Source organism: Pseudophryne corroboree, chromosome 3 (assembly GCF_028390025.1).
Source record: "Pseudophryne corroboree isolate aPseCor3 chromosome 3, aPseCor3.hap2, whole genome shotgun sequence".
Lineage (NCBI taxonomy): Eukaryota > Metazoa > Chordata > Amphibia > Anura > Myobatrachidae > Pseudophryne > Pseudophryne corroboree.
The window spans coordinates 5,026,400-5,041,494 of record NC_086446.1 but is presented as its reverse complement, the minus strand read 5'-3'; the positions used below and the strand labels follow the sequence as shown (position 1 = coordinate 5,041,494).

Here is a 15,095-nt window from a genome sequence, read left to right as displayed (position 1 = left end):
TCTAGTGTAAAGCCACTGCCCCCACACCCCCGCTGTCTCCATGTGCGGGGTGGATCACTGCTGTTGCAGCTTTCCCTGTCTAACAAGGGCTCTCTTACCTCCCGGCTCCGGTTGTGGGCCATGGGAGCTGTGTGCTTGTCTCACTAAAGTCCCGCGGCAGAAGTCACCGACCCGCTTACCGGTGCTGGGTGATGGAGCGCGGTCTGGGCGTACACGGAATGCCTGCACAGCTGTCCTTTATGTAACCCAGGGGCTGTCTTCACTTGAGCCTCTTGATGGTGTCCGCTCCTGCGGGCACCATTAAAAAACTGGCGGGCCTGGGCTATGGGGCAGGGTATAGGGGACAGAAGGCCTGATGGCTGCTGGGTAAAGAAAAGTAACCCATTGGTGCCTGGACACCTCCCCATCTAGCCTATACCCAGTGTAATGCCTCCAGTGCCCCCTAGAGGACGACAAAGAAAAGGGTCTGATCCTTAAGAAAAAAACTCAAACTGTTCATGGATGGGATCATTTTTTCTTTTACTTAGGGTTAAAGTTAGGAGATACCTGCTTGCCCAGATATTTGCCCAACCACCTGGTTCATTGACCTGCAGCTGTTTCACTGCCACTTCATTGAGCTTGTGTCTGTGAACCAGAATTCTGAACAATAAACCTTCCTGGTGGCTTTTGTAGGCTTTGTACATTTGGATTTCAGACGACTACATCTCTGACTCCTAGATTCTGATGGGTCAACTCAAGTCCCATATCCATGGTCACCAAGAAGAATCATTGCATGCTAGGGGGCGGTTGCTGCTCCTGCTATGGGTAAATCTTCATCACAGAAAAGGACCGAGAAGACTAGCAGTTTCAACCAACTGTGAAACAATGATTTGCAAGAGGAACCAAGTATGACAGTCACCATCCTGTCCACAGCAAATCACTGAAGCCACGATTGCTAATCAATTCATCTGACTATAGACAATTAGTTGAGGTCACGTGACCCCGCTACCAAATTCCATCATGCTGCCTTTGGACCAGAACAGCAATTTTCCACCTCTCCCTGATCCTCAAACAAAGTTATTTTTTGCCTATCAAATACCATTGTACCAACTATCCACTTAACTACAGATTTGTGGACAAGCGGTACTGGTCAAACTAAAGATTACATGTGGCGGCCCACCGGGGGGTGTAGCGTTGTCCTGCACTGTCAGTCAGTTTCCATCTCCGCGGCAGCAGAGGAAGGAACTTGGAAGGGGAGGAGACCATGTGAGCCTCCCCTGACCGTCTGCTCCCCGTGCACCACATATGACAGTAATCATCCCGAGGTGTGTGCCATAGCTGGGGCTGTGACCTCCGCGGGCCGCCTGAGGAAATCTACGGTGACCCTCCAGAGAGCTACAGGAGCCAGACCGCGGAGGAAGCAGGAAAATGCCAGCGGTAAGTAGCGGGAACAAGAGGCGGCTGCAGGTGCTACAGCATGAGGGCGATATGGGCTGGAGAGGAGTAGGGGGAAGCTCCTGCAGGACCAGACCTGCCCCGTTCATTCCCTCTAACCTGCCGCTCTGTATTGTATTCTAAACCATGTCACTCGCCCCCCTCTTCCACGATACCCTGTTGGAGCTCCACAGAAGCAGGGTTGTACTGGAGGCACGCAAGAACTGCCCCCCCACCCCCTTTCCCCAGTGTGTATAATAACTGCCCCCCCCCTTTCCTACAAGGGGCAGTACTACTGGGGGCACATCTACAAGGGGCAGTACTACTGGGCGCACAGCTACAAGGGGCAGTACTACTGGGGGCACAGCTACAAGGGGCAGTACTACTGGGGGCACAGCTACAAGGGGCAGTACTACTGGGGGCACAGCTACAAGGGGCAGTACTACTGGGGGCACAGCTACAAGGGGCAGAACTACTGGGGGGCACAGCTACAAGGGGCAGTACTAATGGGGGCACAGCTACAAGGGGCAGTACTAATGGGGGCACAGCTACAAGGGGCAGTACTAATGGGGGCACAGCTACAAGGGGCTGTACTACTGGGGGCACATCTACAAGGGGCAGTACTACTGGGGGCACATCTACAAGGGGCAGTACTACTGGGGGCACATCTACAAGGGGCAGTACTACTGGGGGCACATCTACAAGGGGCAGTACTAATGGGGGCACAGCTACAAGTGGCAGTACTACTGGGGGCACATCTACAAGGGGCAGTACTACTGGGGGCACATCTACAAGGGGCAGTGCTAATGGGGGCACAGCTACAAGGGGCAGTACTACTGGGGGCACATCTACAAGGGGCAGTGCTACTGGGGGCACATCTACAAGGGGCAGTGCTACTGGGGGCACATCTACAAGGGGCAGTGCTACTGGGGGCACAGCTACAAGGGGCAGTGCTACTGGGGGCACAGCTACAAGGGGCAGTACTACTGGGGGCACAGCTACAAGGGGCAGTACTACTGGGGGCACATCTACAAGGGGCAGTGCTACTGGGGGCACATCTACAAGGGGCAGTGCTACTGGGGGCACATCTACAAGGGGCAGTGCTACTGGGGGCACAGCTACAAGGGGCAGTACTAATGGGGGCACAGCTACAAGGGGCAGTACTACTGGGGGCACATCTACAAGGGGCAGTGCTACTGGGGGCACATCTACAAGGGGCAGTACTAATGGGGGCACAGCTACAAGGGGCAGTACTACTGGGGGCACATCTACAAGGGGCAGTGCTACTGGGGGCACATCTACAAGGGGCAGTACTACTGGGGGCACAGCTACAAGGGGCAGTGCTACTGGGGGCACATCTACAAGGGGCAGTGCTACTGGGGGCACATCTACAAGGGGCAGTACTAATGGGGGCACAGCTACAAGGGGCAGTACTACTGGGGGCACATCTACAAGGGGCAGTACTACTGGGGGCACAGCTACAAGGGGCAGTACTACTGGGGGCACAGCTACAAGGGGCAGTACTACTGGGGGCAGTACTACTGGGGGCACAGCTACAAGGGGCAGTACTACTGGGGGCACAGCTACAAGGGGCAGTACTACTGGGGGCACAGCTACAAGGGGCAGTGCTAATGGGGGCACAGCTACAAGGGGCAGTGCTAATGGGGGCACAGCTACAAGGGGCAGTGCTAATGGGGGCACAGCTACAAGGGGCAGTAGTACAGGGGGCACATCTACAAGGGGCAGTGCTAATGGGGGCACAGCTACAAGGGGCAGTACTACTGGGGGCACAGCTAAAAGGGGCAGTACTACTGGGGGCACAGCTAAAAGGGGCAGTACTACTGGGGGCACAACTACAGGGGGAACAGCTACTGGGGGCACTACTACTAGGGGCACTGCTACAGGGGGCAAATTAACTAAGTAACTGGGGGCACAGCTACTGGGGGCAAATCTACAGGTGGCACAACTACAAGGGGCACATACTGAGGTCACTGCTACAGGGGAAACAGCTACAGGGGGCAAATCTACTGGGGGCAAATCAAATGGAGGGCAAAACTACTTGGGGCAATCTGGGAGCACAACTACTGGGAGCATAATTGTGGCCACGACCCTCCCCTATGAAGCCACGCCCCTGTTTAGCCGCGGGGGGCGCCAGTGGAAGCTTTCGCACTGGGTGCCACAATGTGTGGAACCGGCCCTGTGTATAACATGTTCTACCTGGTGCAATGTGTAGAACGTGCTCTACCTGGCGCAATGTGTATAACGTGCTCTACCTGGTGCAATGTGTATAACGTGCTCAGCCTGGCGCAATGTGTATAACGTGCTCTACCTGGCGCAATGTGTATAACGTGCTCTACCTGGCGCAATGTGTATAACGTGCTCTACCTGGCGCAATGTGTATAACGTGCTCTACCTGGCGCAATGTGTATAACGTGCTCTACCTGGCGCAATGTGTATAACGTGCTCTACCTGGCGCAATGTGTATAACGTGCTCTACCTGGCGCAATGTGTATAACGTGCTCTGCCTGGCGCAATGTGTATAACGTGCTCTACCTGGTGCAATGTGTATAACGTGCTCTGCCTGGTGCAATGTGTATAATGTGCTCTGCCTGGCAGTGTGTATAGGAGGTTCTACCTGGCGCAGTGTGTATAGGAGGTTCTATCTGGTGCAATGTATTAAGCGGCACTACTGTGTGGTGCAATGTGAATTGGCACTATTATGTGGCCACGCCTCTTCCCTAAGAAGCCACGGGGGGAACACCAATTCACTTTCTGCCAAAGGGTGCCAAAATGTCTAGTTACATGTCTGGTGCAGAGTGTCCGGTATAGCTACACAGCCCAGCAGCACTGTCACCCCACTCCCTCCCCCTTGCAGCACTTTTGTAGTGTCCAAATCAACTCTGAGTTTTTAATATTTGAATCATTAATAAGAACCTTCATTCCGATGGGACTCAGAAAAGGACAGGTAGAACCCCAATTTTTTAAAGTGAGGGATTCCTGGGACCCACTTTTTTTTTCCAGCTCAGCACGATCCCTGTGTGATAGCAAATGGACTCTCTTTAGGATTTGTAATTTACTCTAATGCTAGAAATAATAATTACAGGTATAATAATGTTATTTATATAGCAGTTTTCTCCGAATAGGACTCAAAGTGCTTTACATTTGTCTTTACAGCACAAAATACAAAAACATCTTAACAAGGGACATTAGTAAAATGGGTGAGAACACCGGAAAGTCTCGAGTCTGTTTTTAAAGGATTCTCTCGCACTGTGCGGGGGAAGAGTTCTATAGAGTCGGAGCTATAAAGCTGAAAGTTCGACTGCCAGGTGAATTATGGGAGATTCTAGGTACTGCTACAAGTCCGTCATCTAAAGATTGCATAAGCAAGTGGGGCAGTGAGGACTCAGAAGCTGCTTCAGGTTCCTAGGGCTTTGGTCATGTGGGTTAAGTCTGTAAGTCATTCTTGAAGACAATTCTCCATTTTACAGGTAGCAAGTGGAGGGAGTAGAGAATGGGTGTTACGTGGTTGGAACGGGGCTGGTTGGTTAATAGCCTGGCAGCTGCGTTTTGTGCCACCTGCAAGCGGTGCAGTAGTCTAGGCGTGATGATACAAATGCATGTATGACTTTAGGTAGATCTTCTGAGGGAATTAAGTGTTTGATTCTGTAACACTTGTATGAGCATTACAACTGGACATTCTTCAACACGTCTTGCACACGCTAAACTCGGTGGTTCAGAAATTCCTTAAAAATTACAGGTACATGCAGAAGCTATCTATTGCCCAAAGAATTTAGGGGCATTTTCGGCATTCAGCAACCGCATGACGAACAATGCAGAGAGATGCAAGAACAGTTCAATTTGCCAAGCCACCAACTGAAGCAAGACATAGTACCCAGATGTAAGTTCACCCTTTCTATGCTTCAGCGACTGGAGGAACAGCAACCAGCCATCAAGATGTACACATAAAGCCATGAGATAGGTAGAGGGGGGACATGTTGCCCTACTGCAGAAGACTGGACAAGGGCGTAAATCAAAGTTGATCGCAGCAGAAAATTTGTTAGCAGTTGGGCAAAACCATGTGCACTGCAGGGGGGGGGGGGGGGCAGATATAACATGTGCAGAGACAGTTGGATTTGGGTGGGGTGTGTTCAAACTGAAATCTAAATTGCAGTGTAAAAATAAAGCAGCCAGTATTTACCCTGCACAGAAACAAAATAACCCACCCAAATCTAACTCTCTCTGCAAATGTTAGTGCACATGGTTTCGCCCAACTGCTAACAAATTTGCTGCTGCGATCAACTCTGAATTACCCCCAATACTCTTGGTTTTATGCTAGCTACTGTGACCATTTGGAATTGTAACCAATGAAGTGCAAACACTGCCAGCCTGAGCCAGGTCATACCCTGAATTAAAGTACTGGAAAAGCAGCTAGAGAAGCTGAAGAAAGATGAATTAAAGGGATTCTGCTAAGTATAATGGGCTTGAAGATCAAGTTCTTTATTCACTTTACCAGGACCAGAGGGTTTGCAACATCTTTTGGCAACCAGGCTTGATCCTAATGTCTTTCCAACAGATACATATCTTAAGAGATTAAAGAGCTCCTTGTGAGCAAGTTGTCAGTTCAAGTAAGATGAAGTGTCCTGCTTCAGTTTCTCCTGCAAATACTGCTACCAGAAAAAAAACCTGCCATTTTCCAAGAGACCCCCTGGCAATGATCAATCAACTCATCATACCAGAGAGAAAACTTACATCTGATCAGGCTTAAAATAAATGTACACATATATTGACACCTCTACTGTGACTGAATCGGATACAGTAAGCATCAACAGAATGGGGAAGGATTACTTTAATGATAATATACAAATTAGCATGTCACAAATTTCCTTAGAATACTTAGAGGAAAAAAAATGGCAATTTGGAGCCACTTGTACAAACTAGCTATAATGTACTTAAGCTGCCCACCATCCAGGGTGTACTCAGGGTGTTTAGCACAGCTGGGAACCTTGTGCATGATCTGCGTTGGATGCTACTTCCACAACACGTGGAAATACATTCTATAGGGCAGAACTGTGTCACCAAATACAACACAGAATTTTAATGTCATGGATTCCAGTAGGGATGAGCTTAAATTGTGCATGTCCGGACTTGATTGGCTTGTGTTCCCGGGTTCGCGTCATACCTGGGTTTGGAAATGAAGCAGTAGGACATAAGTTAGGCGGCCTGATAAAATTCCTTTGCATGAGCAGAAGCTAGATTATTGTAGGTTTTCTCAGAGAGGACTAGGAGTCCAGACTGCTGAGACTAAGAAGGCGTAGGGATACAGTGGGGCTTTGCCCTGGAAGCATGAGGGTTGGAGAATGATAGTTCTGGATGCTGGACCGGTGGTACTGGTACTTGACACCGGGCTGGCAGTGGTGGCTCTGGATGCTGTGCTGGGAACAGCTGTACTGCGGCTGGACACCGGACTGTGGTAGTAAGACTGAGCAACGGGTAGGTACCTGTGATTCTGGGCGCTGTGCTTGGAACAATGGTACTGCAGCCAGACACTGAGCTGGTACCAGTAATCCTGAAGAAGCCTTGTTGGTAAGGTGAAACGCGTAGATCCCAGAACGAATCGATCCTGCACACTGCCGTTCAGCGCTGAGAACTGCGTGTCGGGATATCCGCCGGTGGACTCCGGACCTCACCCGTCAGTGGGAGCACAGGATACCAGGGGACCAATTTGGAAGACCTGCAGCACGGAACATCACTCGAGGTATTCAACCCTCATAACTTTGCCTATATTTCTGACCTGCATGGGACATCAATATCTGGGGACCCCACTTCCTGTAGAAACGGACTCAGACAAAACAGTGACTGACTTCTTTTGATCCACTATTAGCTGAACCAAATACAGCAGCTATATTTAATCAACTTGGAGTGTACTTGGAACCAGAGGGAGTAAGCAGCAGAATTGTGCACCCCCTGTGTATACAAGCACCTTATCCATCACTATAGGTGGAATATCTCCTATCTGGACACAGAACCTCAGGAACAAATCCTTTGAGCTCTTTTCACCTATACCCATATCGGGCATTATTTATTTAATTATATGTTTTTATGTTATATGTTATTCTGTCTGTATGTTTTACCGGTAATAGGCAAGTTAACCTTTCCATATATTTCGTTAAGGGAATTTAATTCAAGGCATTATCTTCTTAGGAGTTTAAAAAGACCCTTTTTATTATATACCAGATTTTGCAACAATTATCCATTTCAATAAAGAATATTTACTATACATATAGTGGTATTTATATTTTTTTTATTCGTTCTAGCTTGCGCTGGGGATATCCTTTTGTACCAATAGTTCTACATGCTGTGCTGGGAACATTGGTACTGTGACTGGCTTATATTGGTGGTTCTAGGACTGGAATAATGATACATAGTAGAAACCATAATGAGAGCACAATATGGAGCACAGAACCTACTCACGCTGAGAGCAATGAGAGGCGATGCACTGGCAACCTGTCAGAGTTTCAGGAATCCTTTTGTAGGGACTGCTGGCAGCAGGTTGGCTAGGACTGACCGAGAACTTCATAGATGGAAATCGTAGTCTCAGATTACAGACAACCATACACGATCTCCTGGTTTTAAGCTTGGAACTGCTGGGCATTTACAATCCGCAGCCTTTATACCATGCAGAGGATTTCACCAATGCAGAATGCACTTCAGTCTAGATGTTAGCGAAGTTCTGGAATGAGGGACTTTGCTGGAAGAACATCAAAGAATGGGAACATTTGGAATTCAGGAACTCATGGATGGATGGAGCCCATAGACTGTCAGGAAGGGTGTCAAATTTGAAGCGATATGATACCGATTGTAGTGGCTGAATTCTGCCCAGGGCCGAAGTTCAACCCAATCTTCCCGAGATGGAGACATACAGGCATGGAAAACCTCTAGGTATCATTTTAGTCTCTCAGTTTGGGGGTGATATAACAAGGAGAATTTGAATTTTACTTGTAATGGTGAATAAAGAGATCTCCAAAATGTCACTACAAACTACCCCTCTATCAAAGATGATTTCGTCTGGCATCCCATGACGTCTAAAGACCTCCTGAATGAACAGTTGAGCAAGACGAGGTGCTGGAGGAAGTACAATGAGAACAAAATGGGCCATCTTTGAGAAACTGTCAACAATGACCCAAATGGTATTATGACCTTTTGATGGAGGGAGATCTGTGATGATGAAGTCCATCAGAAGATGGGTCTAGGGATGATGGGGAATAGGAAGAGGCAGAAACTGAGCAGCAGGTGACTCTTGAGAATTTTTATGCCGAGCGCATTTGACAAGATGAAACAAATTCTTGAATGTCTGTCTTCAGCGAGGGCCACCAATAGGACTGATGAACAAATTCAAGAGTTTTCTGGACTCCAGTTTGGCCTGAAAAAATAGGAAGTGTGAGCCCACTGAAAAAGCTTCTTCTGAAGATTAGGGGCTACAAAAATCTTCCCAGGAGGTGGGGTTGCAGCTAATTTCAATGTGGAAAAGGATGCAGGATTGAGAATCGGACACTTTTCCAGAGCTGAGGAATCCTTTTCTGAGTACACTGATCGAAAAAAGTGCATTAGCTTTACAATTTTGTGACCCCGGCTGGTAAGTCATCTAATGTCATGGATTAAGACATTGAGCTGACTTCAAATACAGTAGATTTTTGTGATCTGTGAACATGGTTACAGGAAACTTTGCTCCTTCAAGAAGGTATCGCCATTCCTCAAGAGCTAGTTTGATGACAAGTAACTCAGGAGAAACTTCTGAGAAAAGTACCATCTTTGAATTGTTGAGAAAGTGCAGCCCCAACTTCCTTGGTGGATGCATCCACCTCAAGGATGAAAGGTCGAGTGACATCTGGTGTGGGACTGGTGTGCAAATAAAGGCTTGATGTAGAATTTGGAAAGCGGACCACTGGGTGGGATTGGCACCTTGTAATGGGAGCTGCTAGAGTGGAGAACCACTTGATTAATTTTTTATAGTAGATGGCGAAATCGAGGAATCTTTTAATGGCTTTCAAAGAGGTAGGCAAAGACCAGTCGAGGATTGCGTGTAGCTTCCCCGGGTCCATCCGAAGGCCAGATACAGAAATGATGCACCCCAGGAAGGTAGTGGAAAAGACCTCAAAGATGCATTTTATCCAGTTTAAAGAACAATTGGTTGGACGGCAGTCTGCGGACGACTTCTTTTACCTGCAGACGCTGCATCCAAAGCTGGAGACGATTATTTCACTTGTGATTCAGTGAGAAGAACCGGAAAACTTGCACTGTTTGGGGTCCTTAGAACCAAGATTGAGAACCTGTGTTCTAATGCCACCACCCACGAAACACAATTTCCACTTTTAGCTTCTGATCCACTGATAGCAATTCTATGTGGAATGTTGCTGTGATTTTTTTTTGTAAAAGTGAGTAAAACTTATCTGATGCTAGAGTATGGGTCAGAGCAGTAGGATGGACTCAGGCCTGATGAATGATGCGGTGTCCCATATGAGAGGGTAACATTGGGAATGGGTCCTGGTGTAATGAAGGTAGGAAGGTGAGAGTCAGACAGACACTAGCGGGAAGCCGACAAGAGATCTCTGTATTGTGAACCTAGATGACAATGGAGCATAGAGAAGGAACAAAGAGCTGTAGGACATGGCACTGGAATCTTGTGTAGGTATGACGAGACTGAAGGCTCGTGTGCAATCCATTCTCACCTTCAGTTGAGGAATTACTGGCTGTTTCATGCCAGTGAAAGCTGGTTCCAGCACTGGACCACTGGCCTGGGGAAAGAGCAGGCAGAAGTATTGCTCAAGTAGATCTAGGAAGTAGTGTTGCAAATAGAGCAGTTTGTAAACTACTTGAGAAGATTCTGTAAACTGGAGATATGTCACCCATCAAGCAGGAATACCAATATTGTGGCCTCCCTAACCATCAGAGGTCACTGTGCTGGGGCAAGGTGAAGGCAGCATCTAGGGGATTCATCTAGGTGGATGATATAACAGGGAAGGCAGGAAACCATGGAGTATCTTCTCCCCTGAGGGAAGGTGTTGGTGTAGCAACCAGCCATTGGACTCGTGACAGCAAGGTCTTGTGACAAGCAACCTGTAGTTTCAGGTCCTATGTCAGACAATAACCCAAAAGATAATGAAACGTAATGGTAGAAACTTCAAGGTAGAGTTGACGGAACAAATAGGGTCAGACCCCAAATCCATATAGGGACCCAAATCAATTGCTCCAGGAAAATGTGTGCTCTGTCAAACCCACTCCCCCTAATTATTCTTTCAATACCGCTGTATTTAGCAATGTAAATTAGCATAAATGCCTGGTTTCCCTGCGCTGCTAGATGTTCTTACCCCAAACTAGCTTTGCCCAGGATCTGAAAATCTCAAACAACCCATGATGAGGTACACCAGAGAATATGCGGATAGACTGGTCAGCTCTCTGGGCTGGTAACACACAGTGACATGATATGAGGTGGGAGCAGGAGTATAATAGGGGCTGATGGCTCCTGATGTACGAGATACACGAGAGAATATGCGGAGGAGACTGGTCAGCTCTCTGGGCTGGTAACACACAGTGACATGATGTGAGGGGGAGAGCAGGAGTATAATAGGGGCTGATGTCTCCTGATGTAAGAGATACACCAGAGAGTGTGGGGAGGATACTGGTCAGATCTCTGGGCTGGTAACACACAGTGACATGATGTGAGGGGGGAGCAGGAGTATAATAGGGGCTGATGGCTCCTGATGTATGAGATACACCAGAGAATATGCGGAGGAGACTGGTCAGCTCTCTGGGCTGGTAACACACAGTGACATGATGTGAGGGGAAGAGCAGGAGTATAATAGGGGCTGATGTCTCCTGATGTATGAGATACACCAGAGAGTGTGGGGAGGAGACTGGTCAGATCTCTGGGCTGGTAACACACAGTGACATGATGTGAGGGGAGAGCAGGAGTATAATAGGGGCTGATGGCTCCTGATGTATGAGATACACCAAAGAGTGTGGGGGGAGACTGGTCAGATCTCTGGGCTGGTAACACACAGTGACATGATGTGAGTGGGAGAGAAGGAGTATAATAGGGGCTGATGGTTCCTGACTACCTTACTGGACAGAAGCACTATCATTAGTTTGACAGAGGAGGATGTAGTATAAGAGATTGCTGTAGTGACTGAGCAAGGAGAATGTGTGACTATTATCTGTAATAAGTTTATTACTCACCTGTGCTGATATCTGTAGAGATTTCCTCCTCCTTACACTGCTGATCACCCCTCACGTACATCTCTTCTTCTCCATCTATATCTTCTGCCTTCATATCAGTTACATACGTCTCTTCTTCTTCCTCTACATCTTCTAGCTTAATAACAGTCAGATCTTCACCCTAAATAACCAAAAATCAATAATACTTTAATGGTACTGAGATAAAACAGAATAATATTAGACACACAGCTGCTCTACAGGTCATATAGTGACAGTCACTTTGGTATATTGGCGAGACCCTAAATCCCACCTACCTGATCCTCCTGTGGGATCCTGTGAGTCTCCTCTGTACAATCCTGGGAATACAGAGGACGGGCACATCTCTCTGGGGTATCTCTGTTACTGGGCCCATCTGTAGGAGACACACAGTGACTGAGTACAGTGTATATATGTGATTATCAGATGATGTGTGTATATAGGGGGCCCCCATACCTGCTCTCCCCTGTACAATACATGACAGTCTCCTCTTACCCAGTGATGTAAGGGGCCGGTGATTCTCCATCATTACGTCCTTGTACAGACCCCTGTGTTCCTCTATATACTCCCACTCCTGCATGGAGACATAGACAGTGACACCCTGACAACGGTTGGTTCTATATCGGAGGGGCTGAAGGGACCTTGTGACGTATTGAGGGGAGGAGCTACGTCACCAGGGGGAGGAGCTACGGGCGAACAGGGTACCCGAAAAGTACCCTCGCGGGCTCGCTTCGCTCGCCACGCTTCGGGCACGGTGGCTCGCTCCGCTTCGCTCACCACCTAATTACTAAAGGTAATAGTGGGTGGCGTGGATAGTAGAGGAACTATCCCGCTGCCGTAGCTCCTCCCCCTTGTGGCGTAACTCCTCCCCCTTGCGGAAAAGGTCCCTTAGCCCACTTGATTCTAGCCTCTACCCCCTGACAACTAATAGGAACCTGACACACACAATATGGTCCTGGAAGAAGAAGAAGAAGAAGAATGTTCCACTGATAAAAGCGCCACCTTTAAATAGCGAGATTCATTTTTTGTATGCTTTATTTTTCAATAGAAAGAGGAAACGTTTTTGAAAATGTATCACCAGACAGTTTGATATTTAGTTGCAGAGTGTGTTTTATAGGGTTTAGTCACTTTTTCTGGGATAGACCAATTGGTATGAGATTCATCTTTATGTATTTGATTCCCCCCCTCTAATTATATTACTGCCCTATGCATAGATATTGTACCTCTCACCCCACCTTTTGGATTTTTTTTATATTATAGTATTGCTTTGATATTTGTTTCCTCCTGCACTTGCCCCCATTATGTTTGTAGCATATATCATCTTTCTGTGAGGTACCTTGTTGTATTCAAATTTGTCCTGTTTTCCTCAGAAATTTTTGGCTGATTTACGTTTGTTTTCTAAAAAATATCTCTAAGCTGCAGAAAGAGAAATAATAACATACAGACACACAAGGAGGCACAGGACAGTAACACACAGGGGGGCACAGTGGCACAGGACAGTAACACACAGGAGGGCACAGCGGCACAGGACAGTAACACACTGAGGGGGGCACAACGGCACAGTATAGTAACACACTGAGGGGGGGCACAGCGGCACAGGACAGTAACACACAGGGGGGAACAGCGGCACAGGACAATAACACACAGGGGGGGAACAGCGGCACAGGACAATAACACACAGGGGGGAACAGCGGCACAGGACAGTAACACACAGGGGGGAACAGCGGCACAGGACAATAACACACCAGGGGGGGAACAGCGGCACAGGACAGTAACACACCAGGGGGGCACAGCGGCACAGGACAGTAACACACCAGGGGGGCACAGCGGCACAGGACAGTAACACACTGGGCGGCACAGCGGCACAAGACAGTAACACACAGGGGAGCAGTAGATTATGTGTCCACTCTGAATATGTGTGGAAGGTGCGCACACAGAGCAAATGTGCTGTGTGCAAAGCACCATCTGCACACACCTAGTCACGGTCCTGGCTAGCAGTCCACAATTGAAGGGGATCGGGGTCTAAAAATAAATAAAATTAGTAGTTCCGGCCGCTACCTTGTCTTCACGTTGGATTCAGGATCTGTGGCAGCTCTGGTATTGGTTGCCGACTCCTCTCCGCTGCTACCCGGTCAGGTGGTGGGCTTGGGGGCTTACGGCAGTTGTCCGGGTCGTAGTGCAAAATCAGGTCCACTTTTTCACACCGTGCCTGAGCCTGACTTATGGATGTGCCACTTACAAAGTAAAGATTACTGACTGGGCAATGGGAAATCCGTGTGCTTTGTTTAAATATGCAGGGCAGTGGGAGACTCCACATTGGACCGGGGGTCTCCTGCAGGACGAGAGAGTGTAAGCAACTGAAATTACCAAGCAGAGTACTCACCTAGTGGAGGTCCTGTACTCATATACCGCCCCCTATATCACTAATCATCCGCCACACACACAGCTGGGAACCCCAGCCCGGAGCCCTCTGCAGCAGTACACCTCCGGAGCCCGGGACACGCCACTTCCGCTCTGTGCGTTCCACCCTACTTCCGCGTTCCCGCTCACTTCCGGCCCGTGCGGGCCACCACTCATTCATCCTGTGCGTTCCACTACACTTCCGCGTATCACCTTACTTCCGGCCTAATCCCCGCCCCCTGTGCTCCATAACAACATCCGGGTCTCTAGGTGGGAAGGAGCGGAGAGGAGACGTCAGGTAATGGTGCTATATATTATTATTATTATTATATTATACAGGAGGAGCAGCCTGTGGTGTCCTGTTATTATTATTTTACTACAGGGGGAACAGCCTATGGTGTCCTGTTGTTATGATTATTATTATTATACAAGAGGAGCAGCCTGGGGTGTCCTGTAGTTGTTATTATTACTATACAGGAGGAGTAGCCTGTGGTGTCCTGTTGTTATTATTATTATTATACAGGAGGAGTAGCCTGTGATGTCCTGTTGTTATTATTATTATTATTATTATACAGGAGGAGCAGCCTGTGGTGTCCTGTTGTTATTATTATTATTATTATTATACAGGAGGAGTAGCCTGTGATGTCCTGTTATTATTATTATACAGGAGAAGTAGCCTGTGATGTCCTCTTATTATTACTATTATACAGTGGGAGCAGCCTGTGGTGTCCTGTTGTTATTATTATTATTATTATTATACAGGGGGAGCAACCTGTGGTGTCCTGTTATTATTATTATTATACAGTGGGAGTGGCCTGTGGGTATATATAATATTTATTACATTTATTCCTAGACACTCCTGCTATGAGATAACAGAGTCTTTATTACACGTCACACATTCTGTGTTCTCACTGATTCACTGAAGATAGACATGGACAGGAGTCACAGGACTGAAAGGATAATAACTATCACCCTGGAGATCATCTACCTGCTGACTGGGGAGGTGAGGGGATCTGGGGGTGTCATAGTGACAT

At 47.9% G+C, this 15,095-nt stretch overlaps 2 protein-coding genes across 6 annotated transcripts in view; one reads left to right on the top strand and one right to left on the bottom strand.

The window, feature by feature from the left end:
- LOC135054510 (oocyte zinc finger protein XlCOF6.1-like) overlaps positions 1 to 14,158 on the bottom strand; it is a 31,155-nt gene extending 16,997 nt beyond the window's left edge. For 3 of the 5 annotated variants that reach the window (XM_063957631.1, XM_063957635.1, XM_063957633.1), the window contains exons 1-4: positions 13,720 to 14,038; positions 12,157 to 12,235; positions 11,940 to 12,037; positions 11,647 to 11,806 (exon numbers count right to left, since the gene is read on the bottom strand). In XM_063957631.1, coding sequence (XP_063813701.1) covers positions 11,647 to 11,806; positions 11,940 to 12,037; positions 12,157 to 12,190 — 292 coding nt within the window. In that variant the 5' untranslated portion in view covers positions 12,191 to 12,235; positions 13,720 to 14,038. The other 2 variants (XM_063957632.1, XM_063957636.1) reach the window with 2 other exon arrangements.
- The window catches only part of LOC135056882 (oocyte zinc finger protein XlCOF7.1-like), a 156,868-nt gene that overhangs the window by 113,798 nt on the left and 27,975 nt on the right, over positions 1 to 15,095 (top strand). The window lies entirely within an intron of this gene.